Consider the following 22038-nt stretch of genomic DNA (forward strand, 5'->3'; position numbering starts at 1 on the left):
TTTTTACAAAAAAACAAAGTGTTTATCGGGAGGGAGTCTGGAGACGGACTTTAGTGTTTAGGGATTTATCGACTTGTTTTATTTTGCTGTTCTGTCCCATCTCGGTCAGGTCGGAGATTGATCGGTTGTGTGTGTGGGGGGGAAGGGGGAAAACAGGAGGGAGGAACGGAGGGGGAGGGGGGAGTAGGGGAGTGGAGAAGGAAGGGGAAGGGAAGGGGGATTGAGGGAATGGGAAGGAAAGGGGGAGTGAGGGAGGGGAGAGGGGATATCGTGAGAGTCAGGGGCGGGTGTAGACATATGCAAATAGAGTATGTGGGGGCAGATCCTGTCATGGGGTGCTGATGCGTTTATTAAGTGAATTATATTGTTGTTTAAATGGGATTTTACAAGATTTATCAGTGTTATTGTTCCACCTAATTCCCTCCCTCCCTCCTCCCCACCTTAATGTTTCCCACCCCCTTCTCCGTGTGGGTAAGACAGCACTGAACTCGGGACAGGCCACAGGTTGACAGGACATGAATCCCCATTCTGTGCTGAGGTTATCAGATCTCAGGCGTAGATCATAAAATAATAATCCTTGCACTTGATATAGCGCATGTCTTCGAAACATCTCAAAGCGCTTCACAGATTATACTTTAAACTCAATTGACTGTATCTTTGGTGGGCAAAACGCAGCATCCAAATGCGCACAGCAGTGTCCCACAAACAGTCGTGGACTGAGTGAACAAATTATTATTATAATTTATTTTAAGGGATTATTACCCCCGGAAAGCGATCTGCCAATCGACTAACAACTGGGTTTCTACTTACTGCTCAGTAAACAGAGGCGTGTGGAGTAAGCAAACAGATTTTGCCCTGCCCATTAATCGAACCCGGGACCTCTTGCTTACGAGGCGAGTGTGCTAACCAATACGCTACAGGACTCCACCTAAGCCCTAATGCCTGAATACTTCCCCCAAACTCAGCACAGGTGGGGGATTCGAACCTAAGGCTTTGCTGTCTGTTCCTGCCCAGCCTTTCACCCACCAGAGACCATCTCTGACTGAATACATTGGAAGTTTCCATCAGGGCAAAGGGAAGGAGCATGTGGTGGAGGGTGGGGGAGGGGGCAAGAGAGAATAAAATCCCACCTCCCCAGGAATATGCTTAGCTCCGTTGGCAGGAGCTGTGCCGGTCTCTTGCAGGCCAATGCGGCTGGTTTTCATGCAAGTGCAGATGATGAAAACAAAGGGGCAGAATGGCCGATTGACCATTCTCCAGTTTACACTCTGGTATAAACTCTCTATTCCACTACTGAGCGGTTAGTCTACAGTATTAAACCGGAAGCTCATTAGTTTTTAATAGTTTTTAGGTTAATTATTGGGTTAAGAACTTAAAAGTACATATTAACCTGTGGCGTTAATCATAAAAACATTTTTTAAATCAAAGTTGAGGGGTGAGGGAGCAAACAACTGTGGCCGTTTATATTCACGAGCGAAAAGAGTGTTAAAGAAGCTAAAGGTCACCAAGGTGGTCTTGGAGAATGAGAACACCGAGAGGACCACCCAGGGGGGTGGGGGTGGGGGGGGTATGAGGAACATCATGGTTCGATGTCAGAACTGTCGCCATTGATCGCCAACTGTGATCGATCATTGATCAGTCCGCCTTAAGATCGTCTTCACTTATCGACAGGTTTGCCACTAACAGCCCCCTCCCTCTCCACCCGTATGGTGGGGAAAAGAGCGGGGGCTGAGATTAGAATGGATGGCTTCATTGAGGGGGACTGAATGGGGGGGCTGGGGAGGAGGGGCCTGTACCGAGGGCTTTCGCAGAGAGCGGGTGCACACTTCATAGAGCTTTTAGCTGTTCGGACTCCAGGAGTTACTCCAAAACACTCTCTGGGGTCCCCAAGACTTGGCTTTTGCCAGCCTGCGCCTAATACCCTCTGGAATTAGGTCAGCAGGATGCGGACCCGGCTGACCAAAACAAAAAAGGGCCGAATCCAAAATGGTGACGATAGTGTGGGTTGGATGAGGAGGGGAGAGGATCGCGGGCGCATGGAGTGGAGAGGGCGAGTCACTATAACCCAAACTGCCGATCGTTGAAGACGGACTTGGGACTGCAACATCTCAGACACCACAATGACTGCCAGTGATGACAGGACGACACTGAATAAGGCCTTGTTCAGCCCTCTTTTACCCCATCTCCCCAACCACCCTCGCCCGCACCTGCTCCAAATGTTATCCTGCACCACAGCATGAAATTAAATCACGTGAAACACGTTGGAGTTTGTGTTGTGCTTACCTGGGTAGCCGGGGCCATTGTAAGGAATGCCGGCACACTGTGAGGAGTCGCAATAGCCTGGAGGCCCAGCGGGGCCTCGCGCTCCGTAGTGTCCCTGTCGGCCCCCGGGGCCTGGGGCACCTCGCGTACCAGGAGGACCTGGGGGTCCGGTTAATGATTGTCCTTGGGGACCTGAGAGGGGAACGCAACAAAGGCTCAGGGGTTAGGATCGCTCGGAGCGGGCGAGCAAAACTTCACTGGAGGTGAGGATTTCTACTCCCATCACATCCCACTGCTCACTTGCTCCCTACTTCTCACATCTTCCCTCCCCATCTCCCCACTGGTGCCCTCTCGACTTGTTAACCTCCCCTCTGTCCCTCTTTCCTCCACCCGTTTGTCCTCGCTCCTCTTTCCACCCACTCCCCTCTCCCTCTCCCTGCTTCCTCCCCCTGCTATCCCTCTCCCCCCGCTACCTGTTCCTCTCTTCCCGTTCCCCTCCCCCATTCTCCTCTGTCCCTCATTCCTTTCTCCCAGCTCCCTCTGCCCTGTTCCCTCGCTCCCCTCCCCTCCCTCCGCTCCCTTCTCCTCCTGCTCCCCACTGCTTCTCTCTCCTCTCGCCATCGCTCCCTCTCCTCTTAGCCCCTGCTCCCCTCTTCCTCACTCCCTGCTAACCTCTCCCCACTCTCCTCCTGTTGCTCCCCGAGTGAGGGCATGGAGAATGGTCGTCGCTGTAGGGTATGTACCTGGTGCTCCTGGTGGACCTGGGCTTCCTGGCTTTCCGATGCCTGTGCTGCCTCTCTCACCCTGCTCTCCTGGTGGACCTGCCGTGGGAACATAGAGAAAAAGACAACACTCACCTTCGGGCCTCAAACAACCACCTGCACATTAATATGGTGCTACATCTCAATAACAACAACATTACATTTATAGAGCGCCTTTCACGTTGGGAGGATGTCCCAAAGCGCTGAACAGTCAGGTGTTGGGGCCCGAGCATTGGGGAGGGGTGGTGTAGGGGTGAGGGAAGGCAGAGAGGTGGGAGGGAGACCAAAGGCTCGGTCAAAGAAAAGGGTCTTGAGATCGGCCTTGAAGGAGGCGAGGGAGGAAGCGAGGCGAAGGGACTGTGGGATGGAGTTCCAGAGTGTGGGGGCAGAGAGGCTGAAAGCACAGCCACCGATGGTAGGGCGGGTCGGGCGGGAGACATGGAGCAGACCGGAGCCTGATGAATGTTGGAAACGTGCTCCACAAGTGCAGCAAAGGCAACAACTTGCATTTACATAGCGCCCCTCACGCAGACTAGCGTCCCAGAGCGCTTCACAGTGGTGGAGCACGACACTGAGCCGGGGGAGGTGACCATTAGCACAGTCAAAGAAGAAGGTCTTCAGGCACCATCTGAAGATGGGGAAGGGAGAGGCAATGTGGAGGGATAGAGGAAGTTTGTTCCTGGCAAACACAGCAGCTAAAGTGAACTCCTGGCAACATGACCTTGGCTTGACTTGTCACAACCAAATCGGGGACGTAGGGTGAGTGTTCAGGAGGGATGAGATCAGATGGGCCGAATGCTCTTCTTCATCCGATGGACCTTGGTCTTCTCTCACTCAGCAAGTTCTTATGTTCTATGTGAAGCTTAAGTAACGATGTACCAACCTCTTTCTCCAGCTCTGCCGTCCGTGCCAGGTGCTCCTGGGAATCCTGGCCGCCCCTGAGCTCCGTTTTCCCCTCGGGGGCCGGGATTACCTGATTCTCCCGCGGGTCCCGGTGGTCCGGCCACCGCACGGTTGTTGTAGTAGCCGTTGGGGATTTGGTTTATCAGGGAGTTAACTCTGCTCATCTGATCTGTCGGGGGGCAAGAGAAAAGGGTCAAGCGTTTAAAAAGTAAACCAACAATAATCCTTGCATTTGATTTAGACCCTTATCACATCTTCAAGATGTCTCAAAGCATTTCCTAGGATATACTGTAAAGTGTAGTGACTGTGTATTTTATGAGTGAACGCGGCAGCCAATTTGCACGCAGTAGCGTCCCTCAAACAGCCACGGAATGAGTGCCCAAATTTTACCCGGGACATCGTCGGCCGAGACACCGGGAGAAGCGAGAGTGCTACCACTGAGCCAGGCCGACACATCACGCAAATAAAATCTGCATTCGGTATAGCGTCCACAATGCAAAAATGTCTCAAGTCTCCTCAGAAGGTATTTGTAAATTGTAGCCTCTGCGATCCGCGAATGTGGCAGCCAGTTTGCGCTCAGCGGCGGCCCAGCAACAACCCCGGTTTGCTTGTTTGAGGGAGAACTCTCGCCGAAATCTGACCAGCCGTCGTTGACAGAATATTAATAGTCCTTACGTCTGATACGTCTTATCGCATTGTTGACATTTCTTAAAAAAAAACTTCGCAATTTGTACGTCACAGCAAATAATTTTATCTGGGGGATTGTTGGCCAGGACACGGGGAGAAACACCCTTCTCTTTTGCAATGTAAATCATTTTTTGGGGGGACTGAAATGGGAGGAAACCCATCACTGTGCTTGAGAGTATCCAAACCAGACTGAGAGTTGCTCATGTTGTGCTACTTGTCCACCTAGGAACCCCACCCCACACCGCCGTCCCCTATTCATGAGGGCTTTGGCTTGCAAAGTTAACATAGCTACCACCTCCCCCCAAAGGAAGATAGGCCTCGGTTTAACGTCTCAGCCCAAGGACAGCTGCTGCCTGACAATGTGAGGCTCTCCTTGGCGCAGATTTTGAGCATCAGCCTAGACTGTGAGCTCAAGGGTTCTGTTTGAGGCACTTTTTCTTCAATCCCAATGCACCTGTGATTAGACTGCAGCGTCACGCTCAAATCGTGCCAGCTGGCAGAGAAGAGCACGAGAGAGAGAGATAGAAAGAGAGCGCGAAAGACTGCAAGAAAGAAGCAGAGACAGAGAGATCGCACACGAGAGGGAACGAGGAGATACGAGAGAATAGGATGGCAGGAAACAAAGCCACCCACCGACGTGCTTCTTCCATGCTGTTCTGATTAGCGCTGAAACAGATGTTACATAAAAAGAGACCCAAAACATATTGTGAAGCCCTTTGATCCATTTGAAGAGAGGTAGAGAAGGTAATGATTGAGACATGATGCAGTTCAGCTGCTAACTTTTGACTTGGATAAAATATCAGCTTGCGTGCAGGGCTCTCTGAATACTGATGTGTGTGTATGTGTGTGCTGTGGGCGGGGGGGGGGGGGAAGAACTGGGATAAATTATCAAAAAAATGTATTTTGAGCACAGCAGAAACCACAGCGTCCACTATAAATGTTGCTCAATAAGTATCTATAACAGTGGTGGCAAATCTATGCCCGTGGGCCAGAAGTAGCACATTCACACATTTATGGCATAAATCAAGAAATATTCAATGAAGAACATTTATTTTTTTGGCTGAGCCTAAAGATTGGTCATCAGTGGTCTATAACTATGGTCTACTAACACTGGTCTATAGAGTCTTGTAGCTTAGCGGTTAGAGCACTTGCCTGCCAAGCGAGAGGATCTGGGCGAAACGTTGGCCACGTTTCTTTACAAACACACGTCTCTGTTTACCTGTCACTTTCCTGGGGTAATAAACATTTTAAAAAAATAATAATTTGGTCACTCAATCCGCAACTGTTTGCGGGACACTGCTGCGTGCAATTGGTTGCCGAGTTTCACCCACAAAATATATAGTCACTTCAATAAACAGCGTATTCTGTGAGCGCTTTGGGACGTCTCAAAGACGTGATAAGGCGCCATATCAAATGCAAGGATTATTACTATTATTGTAGCATCAAAGCCTGTCAAGAGCAGTGACTGAGTCTTTTGTGGGAAAAATGCGGCAAACAGCCATGAAGAGCACGATCGTTTTTGCCTGAGGGATTGTCAGCCAGGGAACTGAGAGAAAAGAGAGCTTATCTTTTCAACTAATATTGTGAGATCTTTAACGTCCACCTGAACACGCACAGACGGGACCTCGGTTTAAAGTCTCAAGGATTCAAGGGGAAGAGCTCCCCAGTATTAGGGTTTGAGTAGAGAGCTCCAATGGGGGAGTGAGTACCACCACAAAAACAATGGGGGAAAGAGCAGGGGAACGGGATTAGAGTAAAGAGCTCCAGTGTGGGGAGCGAGCACGATGTAGACGGGGCAGGGGAATTGGGATTAGAGGAGAGATCCAATGGGGGGAGCTAAATTGACTGAAAGGCTTCCTTTCTATCCTGTAAGCTTTCAAGTCTGGATTTGGGGGCTTGAATAATAATAATAATAATCCTTGCATCTGATATAGCGCTTTTCACGTCGGGAGGAAGTCCCAAAGCGCTTCACAGAACACACTGTAAAGTGAATTGACTGTGTAATTGCGCACAGCAATGTCCCACAAACAGTCGTAGATTGAAAATGACCAATTTATTATTGTTTTGGGTTTTGGAGGGATTATTATTAGGCTCTGTGTGGAGTAAGGAAACTTGCCCAAGGTTTCGCCCTCTGCCTGGAATTGAACTCGGGTCTCTCACTTGCAAAGCGAGTGCTCTAACCACTGAGCTACAGGACTCCACATGAACCCTACAATCTCTTGACAGCTGAGATGAAAGACCGACTGAGGCAAGCTGACAGCAACCTTTGTGTCCAGGTTTTGTTGCCTGAGCAGTGGGTCCAGAGTTACAGTAAGTGTCACTGTTCACCTGTCATGAGTCACTCAATCTATGATCCTGTAGTGTCCGATGTCTGGATCAGGAGCTGAAAGGCTGACACAGGCAGCTGGCGGTCTCTGTGTGTAATCATTCCCTTTCTTTCAATCACTGAAGGAGCTGGTGGATCGGATGCCCGACGGGCAATGAATACAAGCTAGGACAAGGCTTTCATCGAGTGTCAGCCTTGCTCCAACCAGGCTCCACCTGCTTCAACCATTCCCAGACTCGCTGAGAACAATCCGCGCATTCACAGTAACACAGGAACCGGTGAGGTTATTAAGTTCACAGTTTAAGGCTGTCGCTCCCGCCCCGTGCTGTGTGGGGAGGTAGGGTGCGGAGAGCACTGCACTGCCATGAGATGCTCATCCGAGATTCCCGTCTGCCCGCTCAGGTGGACGTCAAAGAGCGCGCGGTTTGAAAAGCAAAAAAGGGGATTTTTCCGGTATCCTGGCCTAGAAGAAATCCGGAAAATTCATTCACCTCACGGTGGTTTGAGGGACCTCGCTGTGACGCAAAATGGCCACCTTGTTTACCTGCAAAGGTGCAGCCACAGAACTTCCGTGAGGTGCCCGGAGAGTTTTTGACACTGTCGGGGATGTATCAAATACGGGGATTATTTGGTTAGTGAGCCGTTAGTAAAGCCAGTGTGTCAGTCTGGCTCATCGGTAGTGCTCTCGCTTCTGAGCCAGTAGATTGCGGGTTCAATTCCCCACTTTGGGATTTGGAACTGGCATAACTGACGCTCTAGTGCAATGCTGGGGAGGGAACGCTGCATTGTCAGAGGTGACAGCCTTCGGATGAGATGTTGAACCCAAAGTCCCTTCTGCCTATTCAAGTGGGTGTCAGTTCCCATGGCACTATCCAAAAAGAGAAGGAAGTTTCTCTTCCCACCTCCCTCTCGATCTGTCTTCAAGTTCTGCCATAAAATCTACCTCTTCGATCATCCACCCCGTCCCATAAATCCCTCCGAGATGTAACCTTCGTGAAGGATTGGCTACAGTATGTGAATGCAAGCTGTAGTATTTAGGGCGCTTAAAGCAAAAGCAATCTGCAGTTGCTCTTTGTTTCACTCACTGTTCATCAGCTGTTCGCAGACTTGTCTGGCAATCGACCTCATCATGTTTTGAGAAGCCAGTCCCCCCTTGAAGAATTCCAGGAAAAAAAACACATGTCAAGGCCCACCTCATTCCTGGTAACATGTCCGAGACGCTTGAGCTATGTTCCGATGGGGATATTTAATTTTCGGTCTGCTGGGTGCCGGATACATTTAGAAACCCATCACGGTGCTTGAGAGTATGCAAACCAGACAGAGTTCCACCTACACATGGGAATCTCCATGTGCCTGGAACGGAATGTGCACTTTCTCCACAAAGGGGCATTGCTTACCTAATTGCGGGGAGTATTAGAAGTAGTTTGACGAGAGCCAAATCATGGGAACCTCCGAGTCCGCTGGAGTTTAAACCAGCTAAAACCACGATTGCAGAATTTCACTATCCCTCTCTGACCTGTTTGTAGTTTTGATTTAACTTTTCTTCCTTCCCTCCCTCATTAAATTGCCCCATCCTATCTTCAGTAAACTTTCTTCCTGAAATATACGCCTTGTTCCCTCTCCCCGCACGAGCATTCAATCTCAGCCACCGCCCACTATGCTTATTGCCCAGATCGGGCAAATTTAGACAAGTACTCTCCTTCTGGTTGCTGGCAGGAAGTCAGTGTTGATAGATTGTGCCGTGAGATTATTGTCAGACCAGATCCAGTTCAGATAACAAAGATCACGCTCAATCTACTCTCGAGTCCTATGTTCAGCTCTGTTGCCATTGATAAACAGGCTTAATAGCCCACTGTATCCTCTTCGACCATGCCATCGGCCACCCCTCTTTCTCTCCCCAGTTCGGGTCTGAAATACGGTACTCTGTCCAGCGCCTTGGGACGTTACCCCGAAGTGAAAGGCGCTATACAAATGTAATCTTGTTGTTATTTTATCTGTGTTGGTGCTCGCTTCTCCCTGGAGCTGTCTGCTCTAATCCCATTCCCCCTGCGGTTTCCCCATTGTGTCTGTGCTGGTGCTCACTGCCCCACTGCAGCTTTCTACTCTAATCCCATCACTATCTGGATTCCCATGTAATAAAAGTACAAACTAGTGACTAGGGGTATCTAAATGAAAACTTAGGAGAAGCTACTTCACACAGAGGGTAGTGAGATGGTGGTACTCGCTGCCTGAAGTCGTGGTTGAATCAAATAGTGTAGATGTATTCAAGGGGAAGCTGGACCTTCACATAAGGGAGCAGGGAATAGAAGGGTGTGGGAGGGAGTAACAACAACAACAACTTGGATTTATATAGCGCCCTCCACGCTGGACGGCGTTTCAGAGTGCTTCACAGTAACAGATCCCGGGGCCGAGCCAGGGGGAGGGGGAGGAGCCAGGGGGATGGGGGGAGCCAGGGGGATGGGGCGGAAGCCGGGGGGAGGGGGGGGGAGCCGGGGGCAAGGGGGAGGGGGTGGAACCAGGGGGTGGGGGAGGAGCCAGATGGAGGCGGAGGAGCCGGGGAGAGTGGGGGGGAGCCGGGGGGAGTGGGGGGGAGCCGGGGGAGTGTGGAGGAGCCGGGGGAGCCGGGGGGGAGCGGGGGGAGCCAGGGAGCCAGGGGGAGGAGCCAGGGAGCCAGGGGGAGGAGCCAGGGGAAGGGGGAGGAAGGTGACCAAAAGTGCGGTCGAAAAAAAAAATCTTCAGTCGAGACCTGAAAATAGGAAGGGAGGGAGCAAGACGAAGAGAGTAGGGAAGGGAGTTCCAGCGCCTCGGGGCATGGTGGCTGAAGGCACAGCCGCCGAAGGTGGAGCGGAGGACTTGGGGACAAGGAGGAGGCCAGACCCGGAAGAACGAAGGCAACGAGCACTGTTTTGAGGAGAGATGAGGTCAGAGCGGTCGGGGGCTGCAGAGGAGTGGAGGGACTTGAATACAAACTGAGGATCTTGAAGTCGATCCTCTCTGGGACAGGCAGTCAGTGCAGTCTGGCCAGGACTGGGGGGGTCGGGGAGCGGAGTTTGGTGCGGGTGAGAATGCGGGCGGCAGAGTTCTGAATGATTTGGATTTTGTGGATGGTAGTGGAGGGGAGACCAGCGAGGAGGGCGTTAGAATAGTCCAGCCGGGAGTAAGGGTGAGGGAGGGAATGGGTGAGGATTCATGTGGAGTATAAGCACCAGCACGGACTGGTTGGGCCGAGTAGCCTGTTTCCATGCCATACAGTCTTTGTAAATCTATGTAAACCCTGACTTGCTTCTGCATTCCCAATATAATACTTTTAATTATCCATTCACATTGATGCAATTCCCGTTATATGGTCTTAGGACTTGTTCTCAGGAGCCACGATAGCTTGGGCAGTTTTCTGTGTACAACACCTCAGTTTTGTATAGTATGGGTTATTTCAGAGTCACACACTCACCCGATCTCCTCTCTCTCCCTTCACACCTGGTTGTCCCTGAAACGAAGCAAAATAAAGACAGTGAAAGTTGTGACCAATTGAGGAAATGGATTCTCTCCAACTCTGAGAAGCTCCTGCATTGAGTTTAAAAGTGATACCTGAGAGTTCTTCACGGTGTATCTAACCCTTGCTGTGGGTGATGTGCTAAGTGAGTAGAGACTGTTATGCCTGACCCGATGATACGCGATTGGGCACATGCACTTGGCTGAGGTGCGGATTTCACAATGAGCTGTCACGTATAATGCCAGGGCACAATTGGGTGCATGTCTCGAGCCACAGCACAGACTTCTCTTTATGTTCTGACTCAGCTGTCAGGATCAGTTGCCAGCATCGTGGGTCGTGTTGTGGTGGCACGCCCCAGCATGTACAGTATTGTGTTACCATGTATTTCTCTCCAAACAAAAGCCTTCTCCCCAGAGAGAGCGCGAGGCTTAAGTGGAAATGGCGGCCTAGCAAAAAGCTCCTGAGGCTGTGATGATTAACTCCTTCATAGGAGCAGGAGTGGGTCATTCAGCTCCTTGAGCCTGTTCCACCTTTCTATTCCACCATGGCTGATCTGTACCTCAACTCCATTTACCGGCATTTTCTTCCTATCCCTTGTTACACTTATCCATCACGTATCTTGATCTCAGGCGACTCCTAGTTTGACATATCCCACGCATTTGGAAGGTTTTATAAGAACATATAAGAATTTGCTGGCTAAAGAAGACCAAGGTCCATACAGTTCACCTTCCACCATCCTGGCAGTTGCTTGACATGTCGTATCCCAAACTATATACTGTATCCCCGAGATATTATTTTCTAACAGAAATCTCTCTAATTTGTTCTTGAAACAAACAACAATTTCTGCTTCCACCGTCTCCCTAGGGAGCCTCTTCCATATGTTTACTACTCACTCACTGAAGTAGTGTTTCTGCAGATTTGTTCTGAATTTACTCGCCCTTTCAATCGCAGGCCGTATCCTCTGGTTCAACTGTTCAGTACAAGATTAAACATCACTTACCACTGGTCCGGAGTTTCCGGGTTTTCCTTGCGTTCCAGTTGGACCAGGAGCCCCCGGAGCACCAGGTGATCCCTGGAGCAGAAAGAAAAGAGGAAAAGATCCCGTTCGTCTTTATCCAGAAACATCACAAGAGGACACACAACATCACAAGGACATAGATTGGCTTTGTGAAAAAGGCCCTTCAGCCCATCCAATCTCATCCTTCCAGAACACCCACCCAACCATTATTATTAATAATATTACTATTATGTTTATGTTATTGCAGTTTAAATCACTCCATGGAGGTAGTTTCCATGTGGTTTTCAGTGATGGTCAGCCAGACCAATAACTGCTACGTTACATATGAATGGATGGTACTTTTCTTAATAAGTTTGAACTTCCTGAAATAGCTACTATATGCAGGAGGTTGATATTTTGTTCACCAGGTATTTTTCAAGCCATTTCTGAATAAGCTTATTAACAGTCTCAGTTGCACTGATTCTTATAGGAACTATGTTCGTTTTAAATTGCCATTTACGTCCGCATTCAATTGATAGATTGGTATATTTCCCTAGTTCACGCCCTGGCACCTCCCTACCTCTCTGACCTGCTTACTCGAAACTCCACCTCCCGGTGCTTCCGCTCGGCTAGCTCTGGCCTCCTGCTTATCCCTCGTCCCCTCCGCTCCACCATTGGCGGCCGGACTTTCAGCCACTACGTCCACAAATTCTGGTACTCTCCTCCTCCTGAAACCCTCTGCCTTGCCCCCTCATTCCCCTTTTTCAGATTGCGCCTGAAGACCATCCCCTTCGACCATGTATATGGTCACCTTCTCCCTCCAGCTCAGAGTCAGGCTCCGCCACTGTTAAGTGCTCCGAGACTCTACCCTGTGTGGAGGCCGCTGTTTAAGTGCAAGTTGTTATTGCATTCATATTGCATTTATTTCTTACGTTGTAATCATTTGGGATAGCCAGATAAATAGTACAACATGTACAATCTAGTTATTATTATTAATATTATTATTGCTCCTATATTTCTGATCCTTTTTTATTAACCACACATTCCAACTCTAACCCTAGCTCCCTCAATGTATTTGCTGCTCAGATTTCAGTCCATTTCTCTATTAAACATTCTGTTTGCTTCAGGGCAACACCTGCTGGATACAACAGTCACAAGAGACGGTTACAATCACACAAACCCAAAGATGAAAAGCTACAATCACGCGAACCTGCAGATGGAAAGTTATAATTATACCAACCCGCAGCAAGTGGAAAGCTACAACTGCGCTCACCAGCAGGTGATCACTGCCTTGCCTTTTGGCTAAGATAAAGTCTAATGTCTGTTCTTATCAGTTACTCCATGGGTTTGAGTAGTGTCTGACAACTTGCTCTCCCTTTGAGGTTTGGATCATTGGAGCCGATGTGAACCTCCCCATGACTTATTCATGGGGGTCACTGGACTTAGAATGCTTGTGCTTAGCCCACTGTTGGCTGGGAATCAGGATATAACGGGTGCTGATCCCGAGGAGTCTGATCCAACCCAAAAGGGAGAAGGGAGAAACTGGAATATCGACTATCTTGAGCCTGATCACTAGGGTACAACCAGGTTTGCCCGGTCACAGAAGCAATCTGGCCGATTGACTTGCTCATGAGGCCGTGATATAAGGTATCGGGTCCGTGCTGTCTTTAGACAGTTTGGGATGAAGGTTTGGGTTTGAGATGCCTGGTGGGTAACTCACGTTTCCCACTTGTGGAATGAGATTTGGTTAAATTCGGATGGGCGGGGGGTGAGTGGGGGAATAACCAACAAGTGGAATGGTATAATCTCACTAATCAGTTGGTGGAAACCTACAATTAGACTAACCAGCAGGTGTCGGGTAACAACCAAACTAACCAGGAAGTGGGAACCTACTATCATATTAACCAACTGGAGGAAAGCTACAATCACACCAACCAGCAAGTGTAACCAGCAAAGTCAATCGTATGAAAAAACCTAATTACACAAACCAGCAGGTAAGCAGCAGAATAATTGGGATTGGGAAAGTTACAATCATATTAACTAGTAAGTAGAAAAGTTGCTACCACACTAACTAACAGGTGGAAAGTAAAGTTTCAATTAAACTGACCATCAGGTGGAAAACGACAACAGCAAATTACGTTTATACAATCACACTCACTAACCAGTTATAAATATACTTACCAAAAGATGGGAAGTTGCAATCACATCCAACCATTCTAAACAGCAGGTGGATGGTACAACAACGTTATATAGTTGGTGGAAAGTTAAAATCAAACTAATCGGTATGTGAAAAGTTACAATCACACTAACTGGCTGGTAACGATCACACTAACCAACAGGTTGAAACCCTCAGTCAGACTAACCATTAAACGGAAAGCAAAGAGAAACTAACCAGCAGTGGAAAGTTACAGTCATTAATCAACAGGTGACAACACACATCACGGAAACTAATGGGTGGAAGACAACCACCTCACGAGCTACCAGGTGGAAATCTTCAACCACACGAACCGGCCAGTGTACATCTACAGCAACAACTTCCATTTATATAGCGTTCCTCACACATCATAGTGTCCCAGAGCTCGTATTACATCTACAACCCATGCTAACTAGCAGGTGGAATTGTAGAATCCTATTAACCAACAGGTGGGAAGTTACAATCAAACACAGAGTGGGTGGGAGAGAGGGAGGTGGGAAAAGATGACAGGACGCAGGGAGAGTCTGCCTCTGAACGCATCCAGATCATTTTCTTTGTAATTCCTTCAGATTTTCTAAAGTTAAACCTAAAACACATTTTAGATCCCGGTGTTATAGACCTGGCCTCAGTAGCAGTGTGTCGAAGGACACACATCTATGTGCACAAAAAAAATCCTCTGCTCAGTGTGATCACTTGAGGTTCCCCTGTTATTGACTCACCAGTCAGTGCAATAGACTCTCTCTATTTCCAGTGCCCAAACCATTTGCTATTTTGAAAATGTCTATTAGATTCTGCCGCCCTCTCCTCCACAACCTTTTCTGCTGCGTCCAGCAGAAAAGAGTGTCAGTTTTTCAAGTCTCTCCGCATATAACCTCTTACCCCTCTAGTACTACTGCATCTTTGTCATGGCTTTTCTATCTTCATAATCCCTTCATGTCCTGGCACCTCCATACCTCTTCAACTGGCTTACTCCCCTGTCTACTATCCATCGACTGGCTCCGGCCGCCTACTTGTCCCTCAGCATTGGTGGGCGTACAGTCAGCCACTATGCCCCGAAACTCTGGAGCACTTTCCTCAAAACCTCCGACTTGCCTCTTCCTTCCCCATCTTCAGGTCGCACCTGAAGATCTTCCTCTTCAACCGTGCTTATGGTCACCTTCCCCCTCCATCACTGTTAAACCTCTAAGACACTACCCTGCACGAGGGGTGTTACAGAAATGCAAGTCTTTGTTGTTGTGTAGTGCTTTGAAATTGAATGTGATTAGGATCAAAGTGCTATTCAGCCCATCAAGCCTGTTCCACCATCATATAAGAACACTTAAAATCTTCCAGTCCCATTATCTTATCTTTTTCTCATAGGTTTTACTTCCAAGTATCTAACCATCACCCTTTCAAATACCCCCATTTGATTCTCGCCTCTACGACCTTCTGAGGCAGGTCACCCCACCTTCTCACCACCCTTTGTGCAAAGAAACCTTCCTGCTCACAAAACCAACATTTGCGGCCCCTCATTTTTGGGGGGAGAGACATTCAGTGTTTAGTTCGTCAATTCCCTTTGTTATTTTATCTTCCCACTTCAGCCCAACATAAAGTTAGAACAGTTCAAGGAGACATTTCTGAATCATAGACTTACCATTGGCCCTGCTGGTCCTCGAGGTCCTGGTGGTCCTTCTTTGCCTGCAAAGCCCTTTAATGAGAACAGAAAAAAGCTAATTAATTTCCATCCATCATCACCTGGTGATGCACAAGAGTCACTACGAGGATGGCGGAGGGGACAGGCTACGGTGTGTTACATTCAGCTCCTGTTAATCTTGCAATTTTAAGCCCTAATGGGTATCGTGGTCCAAACTGGACAAGCAGCAGGAATCTTCCATGTTCTCGCAATGGCAAGTTGCACAGTTTTAGCTGGTCAGACTTCAGCAATTACTCACCTCTCCCCTCCAACACACAGCCTTGACTCTTGCCAACCTGCTCCTAATACTATCCGGGATTAAGTAAGCAAGGTGCTTCCTTTTAGGCATTCAATTCCAGAGACAGGGATATCATAATATATGTGGAACTCAGTATGGTTCGGAGACTCAATAAGCATCACAATGGGTTTCAGCATATGTCAGACTCACCAAAGCAGGTGCTCACTGGCCAACTGGACCTCTCACCGACAATGCCACACTCTCCTCAGCATTGCACTTAATCATCAGCTGAGAGCTCAAAGACCCGATGTGGGGCTTTAAAACCACAACCGTCTGAGCCAGAGGTGAGAGCGCTGTTGACTGAGCCAGGCTGACATCTGACATTTGAAGATTATTATTCATTTCCAGATCTTAGTCCCCAATTGTTCCTTGGGTTATTAATCTGAGGTTCCTGCCTGCCTTATGATGTTAGGCGAACATCAATGATCATTGCGGAGAAGCCCAGAGTTTATCTTGGTTGTTCATTCCCTCCCTTCTCATCCGAAATTCAGCCTTAAATTCAAATAAATCATCCGATGAATCTGGGGTCATCGCTGGCACATATTCAGCTGCAGCGTTTGCCTCCAAAACAATGTTCAGCTTTGTTTCTAATCGATTTCCTTTGATAAAGCGCTTTGTGATGTTTATTTCATGTGAAAGGCATGGATAGTAGAAATACAAGTTACTCTTATATTGTTATTTTGTTTTAGTCAGCCGGGTGTCCGACACATGTAGAAACCTATCACAGTGCTTGAATATCAAAATCAAGTTTGATACATCCCACCTATACAAGGAAATTCACATGGATTGGAATGAAATGTGCACTGTCTTTCTCCAGCGGGATGCACCCTGCTTATTTAATTACGGAGAGCATTAGACAGGTTGGCAAGAGTCAGGTTTGGGGGGGATCCCAAAGTGCGCGTCGGGTGTAACATCTGGAGTATAAGCAGCTGAAACCACATAGTTTGCCGTTGAGAACACTGTCTGGCAATTTTCCCACTATTTGTCTCGCTATCTGTTAGAGCTTTGGCTTTCAGGGTTAACAGGAGCTGAGTGGGAAGAATCCCTGCACCCAGTGACTGGTCTGTCCCTCCAAGTCTGGAGGATGGCTGTGCTGTCATCAGCAGTGCCCTGGTGTACTGTGGACCCAATGGCTCAGGAACTGGACTACCGAGACCACCGCAAAGAACTGGCTCGATTCTGACTTTCCGTTGCCAAGCACGTCACCTTGGAGCCAAGGAGACCTCACTTATCATCCTCCCAAAGAGGATAATATTATTTACAATGTCTTAACATTTACGGTTGAAATATTTGCAATGTTGATTGTTGCATCGAATCCATTGCAAAACCTCATATTTTTCACTCCAATTTTTTTGGATGATTTTCAACATCCTGTGCTCTTGCTCTGGTTACTGCTGGCTTATTGCAACGGGTTGGGCTGGGGTGTAAATTGCGACATAGGGTATACTAATTAGGTGAGCTGTGTGTGTGTGTGTGCTCTGCTGAGCATGTTAAACCATGGGGAAGCAGGTTATTTTTAAATGGATGCAACAAGATAATCCCAAACAGTCATCTATTCTGAAGTGCTCTGGGACTCTACCCTGCGTGAAGGGCGCTATATAAATGCAAGTTATTGTTGTTGAATCCTGAGGGGGTCGCCGGTCAGGATAAGGAGGGAAAGATTCCCTTCTCTTTTCTGATTGTGCTGCGGGATTTTGGTTTAACTTCTCATTCTAAGGATGGCACCGCCGACAATTCAGCCATTATCCAGCACTGCATTGGAGTTGGGATTTTCAGAGGGGTTATAAGCAAACCTTTAGAGATATAGGGACGTTAGTATTCAGAATTCTGCAGCTCGTGTCCTTTTCCGTACCAATTCAACCTCAATTCTAACCATATTGATTCTTGTGAATCCCTCCCCACCCTCGCCCGGCTCCAATGGCTCCCCATCCCCCAGAGGATAGAATTTAAAATCCTCATCCTCACTTTTAAAGCCCTCCACAGTCTTGCTTCTCCCTAGCTCTGTAACCTGTTAGCACCATATCTACCTGTCCACTCCTTCTGCTCGGCGGGCTCTGGCCTGTTTCATGTCCCTTGCCCTACTTGCCCCACCATCGGTGATCGGGCCTTCAGTTTTTCTACCCCCACCATCTGGAACTCCATCCTGGAATCCCTCCACCTCACCTTTCCGTTACCTCCTTCAATACCCATCTCAAGACCTTCCTCCTTGACTGTGTGTTCGACGACACTTCCATCCTCATCCCCTACCCTCGATCCCTCTATTTCTCTCCCTTTTAAACAACCCTGTTGATTCTGCCTCTACAGCTTTCTGGGGCAGAATGTTCCACATCTTCACATTGCTTTGTGTGAAGCAATGCTTCCTGACCTCAATTCTAACCATGTTGATTCTGATTTTGAGATTATGCCCCCTGGCGCCTTGTATTATACCAATGCCCTCGCCGGTCTCTCCACCTCCATCATTCACAAATAATTCAAAACTCCCATATCCTCACCCATACCAAACTCCACACACACCCCCTTCACCCCAGTCCCTGCCAAGCTCCACTGGCTCTCTGTTGCAGAATGGATCGATTTCAATACCCTCAAACCCGCCTGCAAATTACTTCATGCCCTGGTATCTCCCTACCTCACCCACGTGCTCAGAAGAATCCTGTCCCCAGTGACTGGTCTGCCCTCCTACCAATGAGCCAGGCTGGTTGAGCGTCCCTCAAGTGCTGTGGACCCGTCTGTCTCAGGAAGCAGATGACAAAGACAGACGGACACAGAGGGTTGACTTCACACAGAGGCAAACAGCTGCAGCTCAAGCTCCACACCTCTAACTGGTGGAACTATTACTCAATGCGACGGTTCATGTGTCTGAGCTATTGGCATGAGGATGGGAGGAATGCTCTCACATTTGATACTGAGCTGTGAAGGAAGCTCGTAGAGAGTTCCTGGTATCTGCCATCTACCTAATGAGGGCTCAAACATGCACTTGTTGGATGTCAAATGACTTAACTAATGACTGTCGCCTGGGGGACTGAGGGAGGTAAGCGGGGTCTCCTTGGAGCTGAACTGGCTCCAAGGTGCCATGCTTAGCAGCGGAGTGTCGTAATTGAGTCAACCCTCTGTGACGGTCTCTAGTCTGGTTCCTGAGCCAGGCGGTTCTGCAGTATTCCAGGGTACTGCTGATGACAGCACAGCCCAGCCTGGCTCATTGGCAGGACTTAGAAGGGCAGACTAGTCACTGGGGACACTCAGTTCATATTAATCCTGCAAGCGAAAGCTCTAACAGGCAGAGTGTTCCTAGCTGGGCAATAAAAGTACTGCAATAAGCAGTAAAGCTTACCAGACAGTGTTTTCAACGTCAAGCTATGCGGGTTTATAGCTGATTAAAGTCCAGCAGTTATCCCAATGCACACTGTGGAGACCCCAAGCCTTCACTGTTGCCAGCCTGTGTTTGATTCACTCCGGAATTAGATAAACACGGTGCATCCCTCCGGGGAGAGAGTACACATTCCATTTCAATACACTGGAATTTCCATGCGTAGGTGGGATGCATGGAATTCTCAGTCTGGTTTGGATACTCTACGTGTCAGACACCTGGCTGACCAGCAAAAAAGACACTTTACAGTAAAATCCTGTCAAGGGCTTTGAGAAGTCTTGTCGGCACGATATATCAAATGCAAGGATTATTATTAAGGGCATTTCGGGCGCTATAATAAAAATATGAGGATTATTATTGTTCCATACAAACATTTAAATCACGCTGGAGATTTCACGTCTGTGTTTGGATTACTTGCATTGCAAAAGGCACAGGAAATTGCAATAAGACTACTCCCTTACATTCATAATCGATGAAAGGAACTTAACCTTTGTAGTCGGGAACAAAGTTGACGTTTGCGTGAGGAGGGGTGTTGGTGGGAGTGAAGAAAGAGGGAGAGAGTGAAAGATAGAGACAAACACCCTCACTGAAGTGTATAAAATAGTTCACGGCACAGAGAGACTGAAATCCACTCACTCACTTCAAAGGAAGCTAAACTGAGCAGGACCCAGAGGGCGATGATGGAAACTATAAATTCAGAGCAGATGTTTAGGAATAGAATTCCTTTACTCAAAAGAACGCTTGGAAAGAATAGGAAGAAAGGGTCACAGGTTGTTTTGCAGCACCCTGGAAAGGCCTCACCGGTAACCGCGGGGCAGGTGCAGTGATTGTCTTTTTGGGGGGGTGGGGGTCGTCCGAGGCAAGAGCTGCCCTCAAACACACCCAAGTGGTGAACGATCCATGACAGCCGTTACTTTCTGATCTCCTTCCCTCTAGAACACCCACCCTACCATCCCCCGTCACAGCATCAAATCGCTTTGCAAATGAGTCCCAGTGTCTTGGCCTCAACCACCCTTCCTGTCAACCCGCTCCAGTCTTTAATTACCCTCTGGGTAAAGAAACACTTCATGGTGTGTGTCCTGAAATTGTCCTTTATACCTCTAAACCTGTGTCCTCTACTGTCTACTGTCAGGAATCGAGGCAATGGGAGTTTCAGAAAAGAGTTCCCAGGGGGAGGGATGAGATAGTGACCGATGGTTCAGCCATTGATGGTTGGATGGAGAAGTGAGGAACGAGTTGGAGAAAAGTGGTGGAAGAATCTATCTGGAGATTTTGGGGGTCAGAACAGTGGGCAGGCGTTTTAACATCTACCTGAAAAGGCACGGATGGGGCTTGGTTTTTAACGTCTCATCTGCTGGCCAGGGTGACATTCAGTGGTCTTATCTCATGCTCGATATTTATTGTGCTCTTGGGAATGCCTCGTGGTGGAATAGTGACCACCAGCCCACTGGTCCAAACGGTAAACATGCTTATGCATTAGCCTGGCTCAGTCAGTAGCACTCTCACCTCGGGATCAGAAAGTTGTGGGTTCAAGCCCCACATCTGCACAATGAGCTTACGCTCGATGCCGGGGAACTCCAACTGGTGGCCCAGGGGCTACATCCAGCCTGAAGGATGATCTCATTTGCCCCATAAACCATTTCCAACTTCATCACCCGACAAGCAAATGTAGGCGACGCCCAGGCCCCGAGCCAATCAGGAAACTGTTACCATGGGATCAGACTCCACCTGGCAATGAGACTGGCCAATCAGGAGGCAGTATCGCTTACACGGCCCTCAAACATGTCTCAGAACGGCATCCGGCTCTCGGCGGCCAAAAGGTTGGACCATCCTGGTCTGGGCAAAGCCCAGTTCTGGGTGGGGTAGGGGGCCGGTGAGGATGCTTCATAGCCAGAGGCTCCGGTCACCAGATGAGACCTAAAACCAATCATTTCCACTTGTTCTGAAGTAGGCATTAAGGATTTCTGTGACACTATTTGATAAAAGAACGGAGTTTTCCCCAGTGTCCTGGGCCAACAATTCTCCAGATAAACATATCACTCGCCTCGTGGCTGTTTGTGAGGCCTTGATGTGCACAAATTGGCTGCTGTGCTTTTCTGGGAAAGCGACAATTACCATGAAGCACTTTGAGGCATTCCGACATAATATAAAAGTTCTATAAAATTGCAAGCTCCTTCTTATATGCAAAGCAACCTCACAAGACCACGAGATTGGTTTAGATGAAGGAGAGTTCTTTCGGCCCATTTGATCTTATCCTCTTATTGGAGGAGATGTCTCAAAGTGCTGAACAGAGACGAAGTGGGAGCCCAAGCTGGGTGGGATATGTGCGTGTGTGGAGTGGGGGAAAGTTGAGGGTTAACAGACCTGAACGTGAAGAGGCCTGAGTTGTTGGAGCGGAACGGGCTGGAGATCAGGCAGAGCAATGCCATTGGAGACATTTGCAAGGTAAGAATGAGGATCTTAAAGTCGGGGAATAGGGAATATCTAGAGGAGCCAGGCAAGGATGTGCACCTGCGTGCGTGTGTGTGTCTGTGGGGAGAGTGATGATGGCGGACAGCATTGGCCTACAAACACACAGTCACTACAATTTGCGGAGACCTTCGTGAAGCTCTCTGAGACGTTTCAACCCCATAAAGCGGGATCAAATGCAAGGATTATTATTCAATATGACGCCTTTCAATGGAGCCAACACAGGAGTTAAAGACTTGTCAGTGATGTGCAGAAGCATTGCTTACCCTTGCGCCCTGAGGTCCAACGGCACCCTGGGCTCCATTCCGTCCAGGCTGTCCCTGTCAAACACAAACACGCAGAAGCAGCTGAGGTTAGGTCCCCTGTAGAAACAATTCCCTCCGCTTTTCAAAAGATATTAAAAAAACAAAATTCCACCTCTCCCTCCAGCAGAAACAATAAAATAATTGCATTGCGGTTCCCAAAGGCAGAACATCTGAACTGAATCAATCGAAACAGCAACCCGCGCAAAACAAAAAGAACCAAGGAAACAGATGAAGACTTCAATTGCTGAGGCAATGGTTTAAACTAGAATTGTCCTGCCCCGAGCCTGTGAGAATTAGCATTCTTTTCCTC

At 48.5% G+C, this 22038-nt stretch overlaps 1 protein-coding gene across 3 annotated transcripts in view; it reads right to left on the reverse strand.

The window, feature by feature from the left end:
* The window catches only part of col12a1a (collagen, type XII, alpha 1a), a 152836-nt gene that overhangs the window by 5414 nt on the left and 125384 nt on the right, over positions 1–22038 (reverse strand). For all 3 annotated transcript variants that reach the window (XM_007906341.2, XM_007906339.2, XM_007906340.2), the window contains 8 exons: positions 21690–21743; positions 15254–15307; positions 11430–11501; positions 10388–10423; positions 8025–8091; positions 3907–4095; positions 3006–3083; positions 2284–2454 (listed from right to left, as the gene is read on the reverse strand). In XM_007906341.2, the coding sequence (XP_007904532.2) occupies positions 2284–2454; positions 3006–3083; positions 3907–4095; positions 8025–8091; positions 10388–10423; positions 11430–11501; positions 15254–15307; positions 21690–21743 (721 nt within the window). The remainder of the gene's footprint in view (positions 1–2283; positions 2455–3005; positions 3084–3906; positions 4096–8024; positions 8092–10387; positions 10424–11429; positions 11502–15253; positions 15308–21689; positions 21744–22038) is intronic.

Source organism: Callorhinchus milii, unplaced genomic scaffold (genome assembly GCF_018977255.1).
Source record: "Callorhinchus milii isolate IMCB2004 unplaced genomic scaffold, IMCB_Cmil_1.0 Scaffold3, whole genome shotgun sequence".
Lineage (NCBI taxonomy): Eukaryota > Metazoa > Chordata > Chondrichthyes > Chimaeriformes > Callorhinchidae > Callorhinchus > Callorhinchus milii.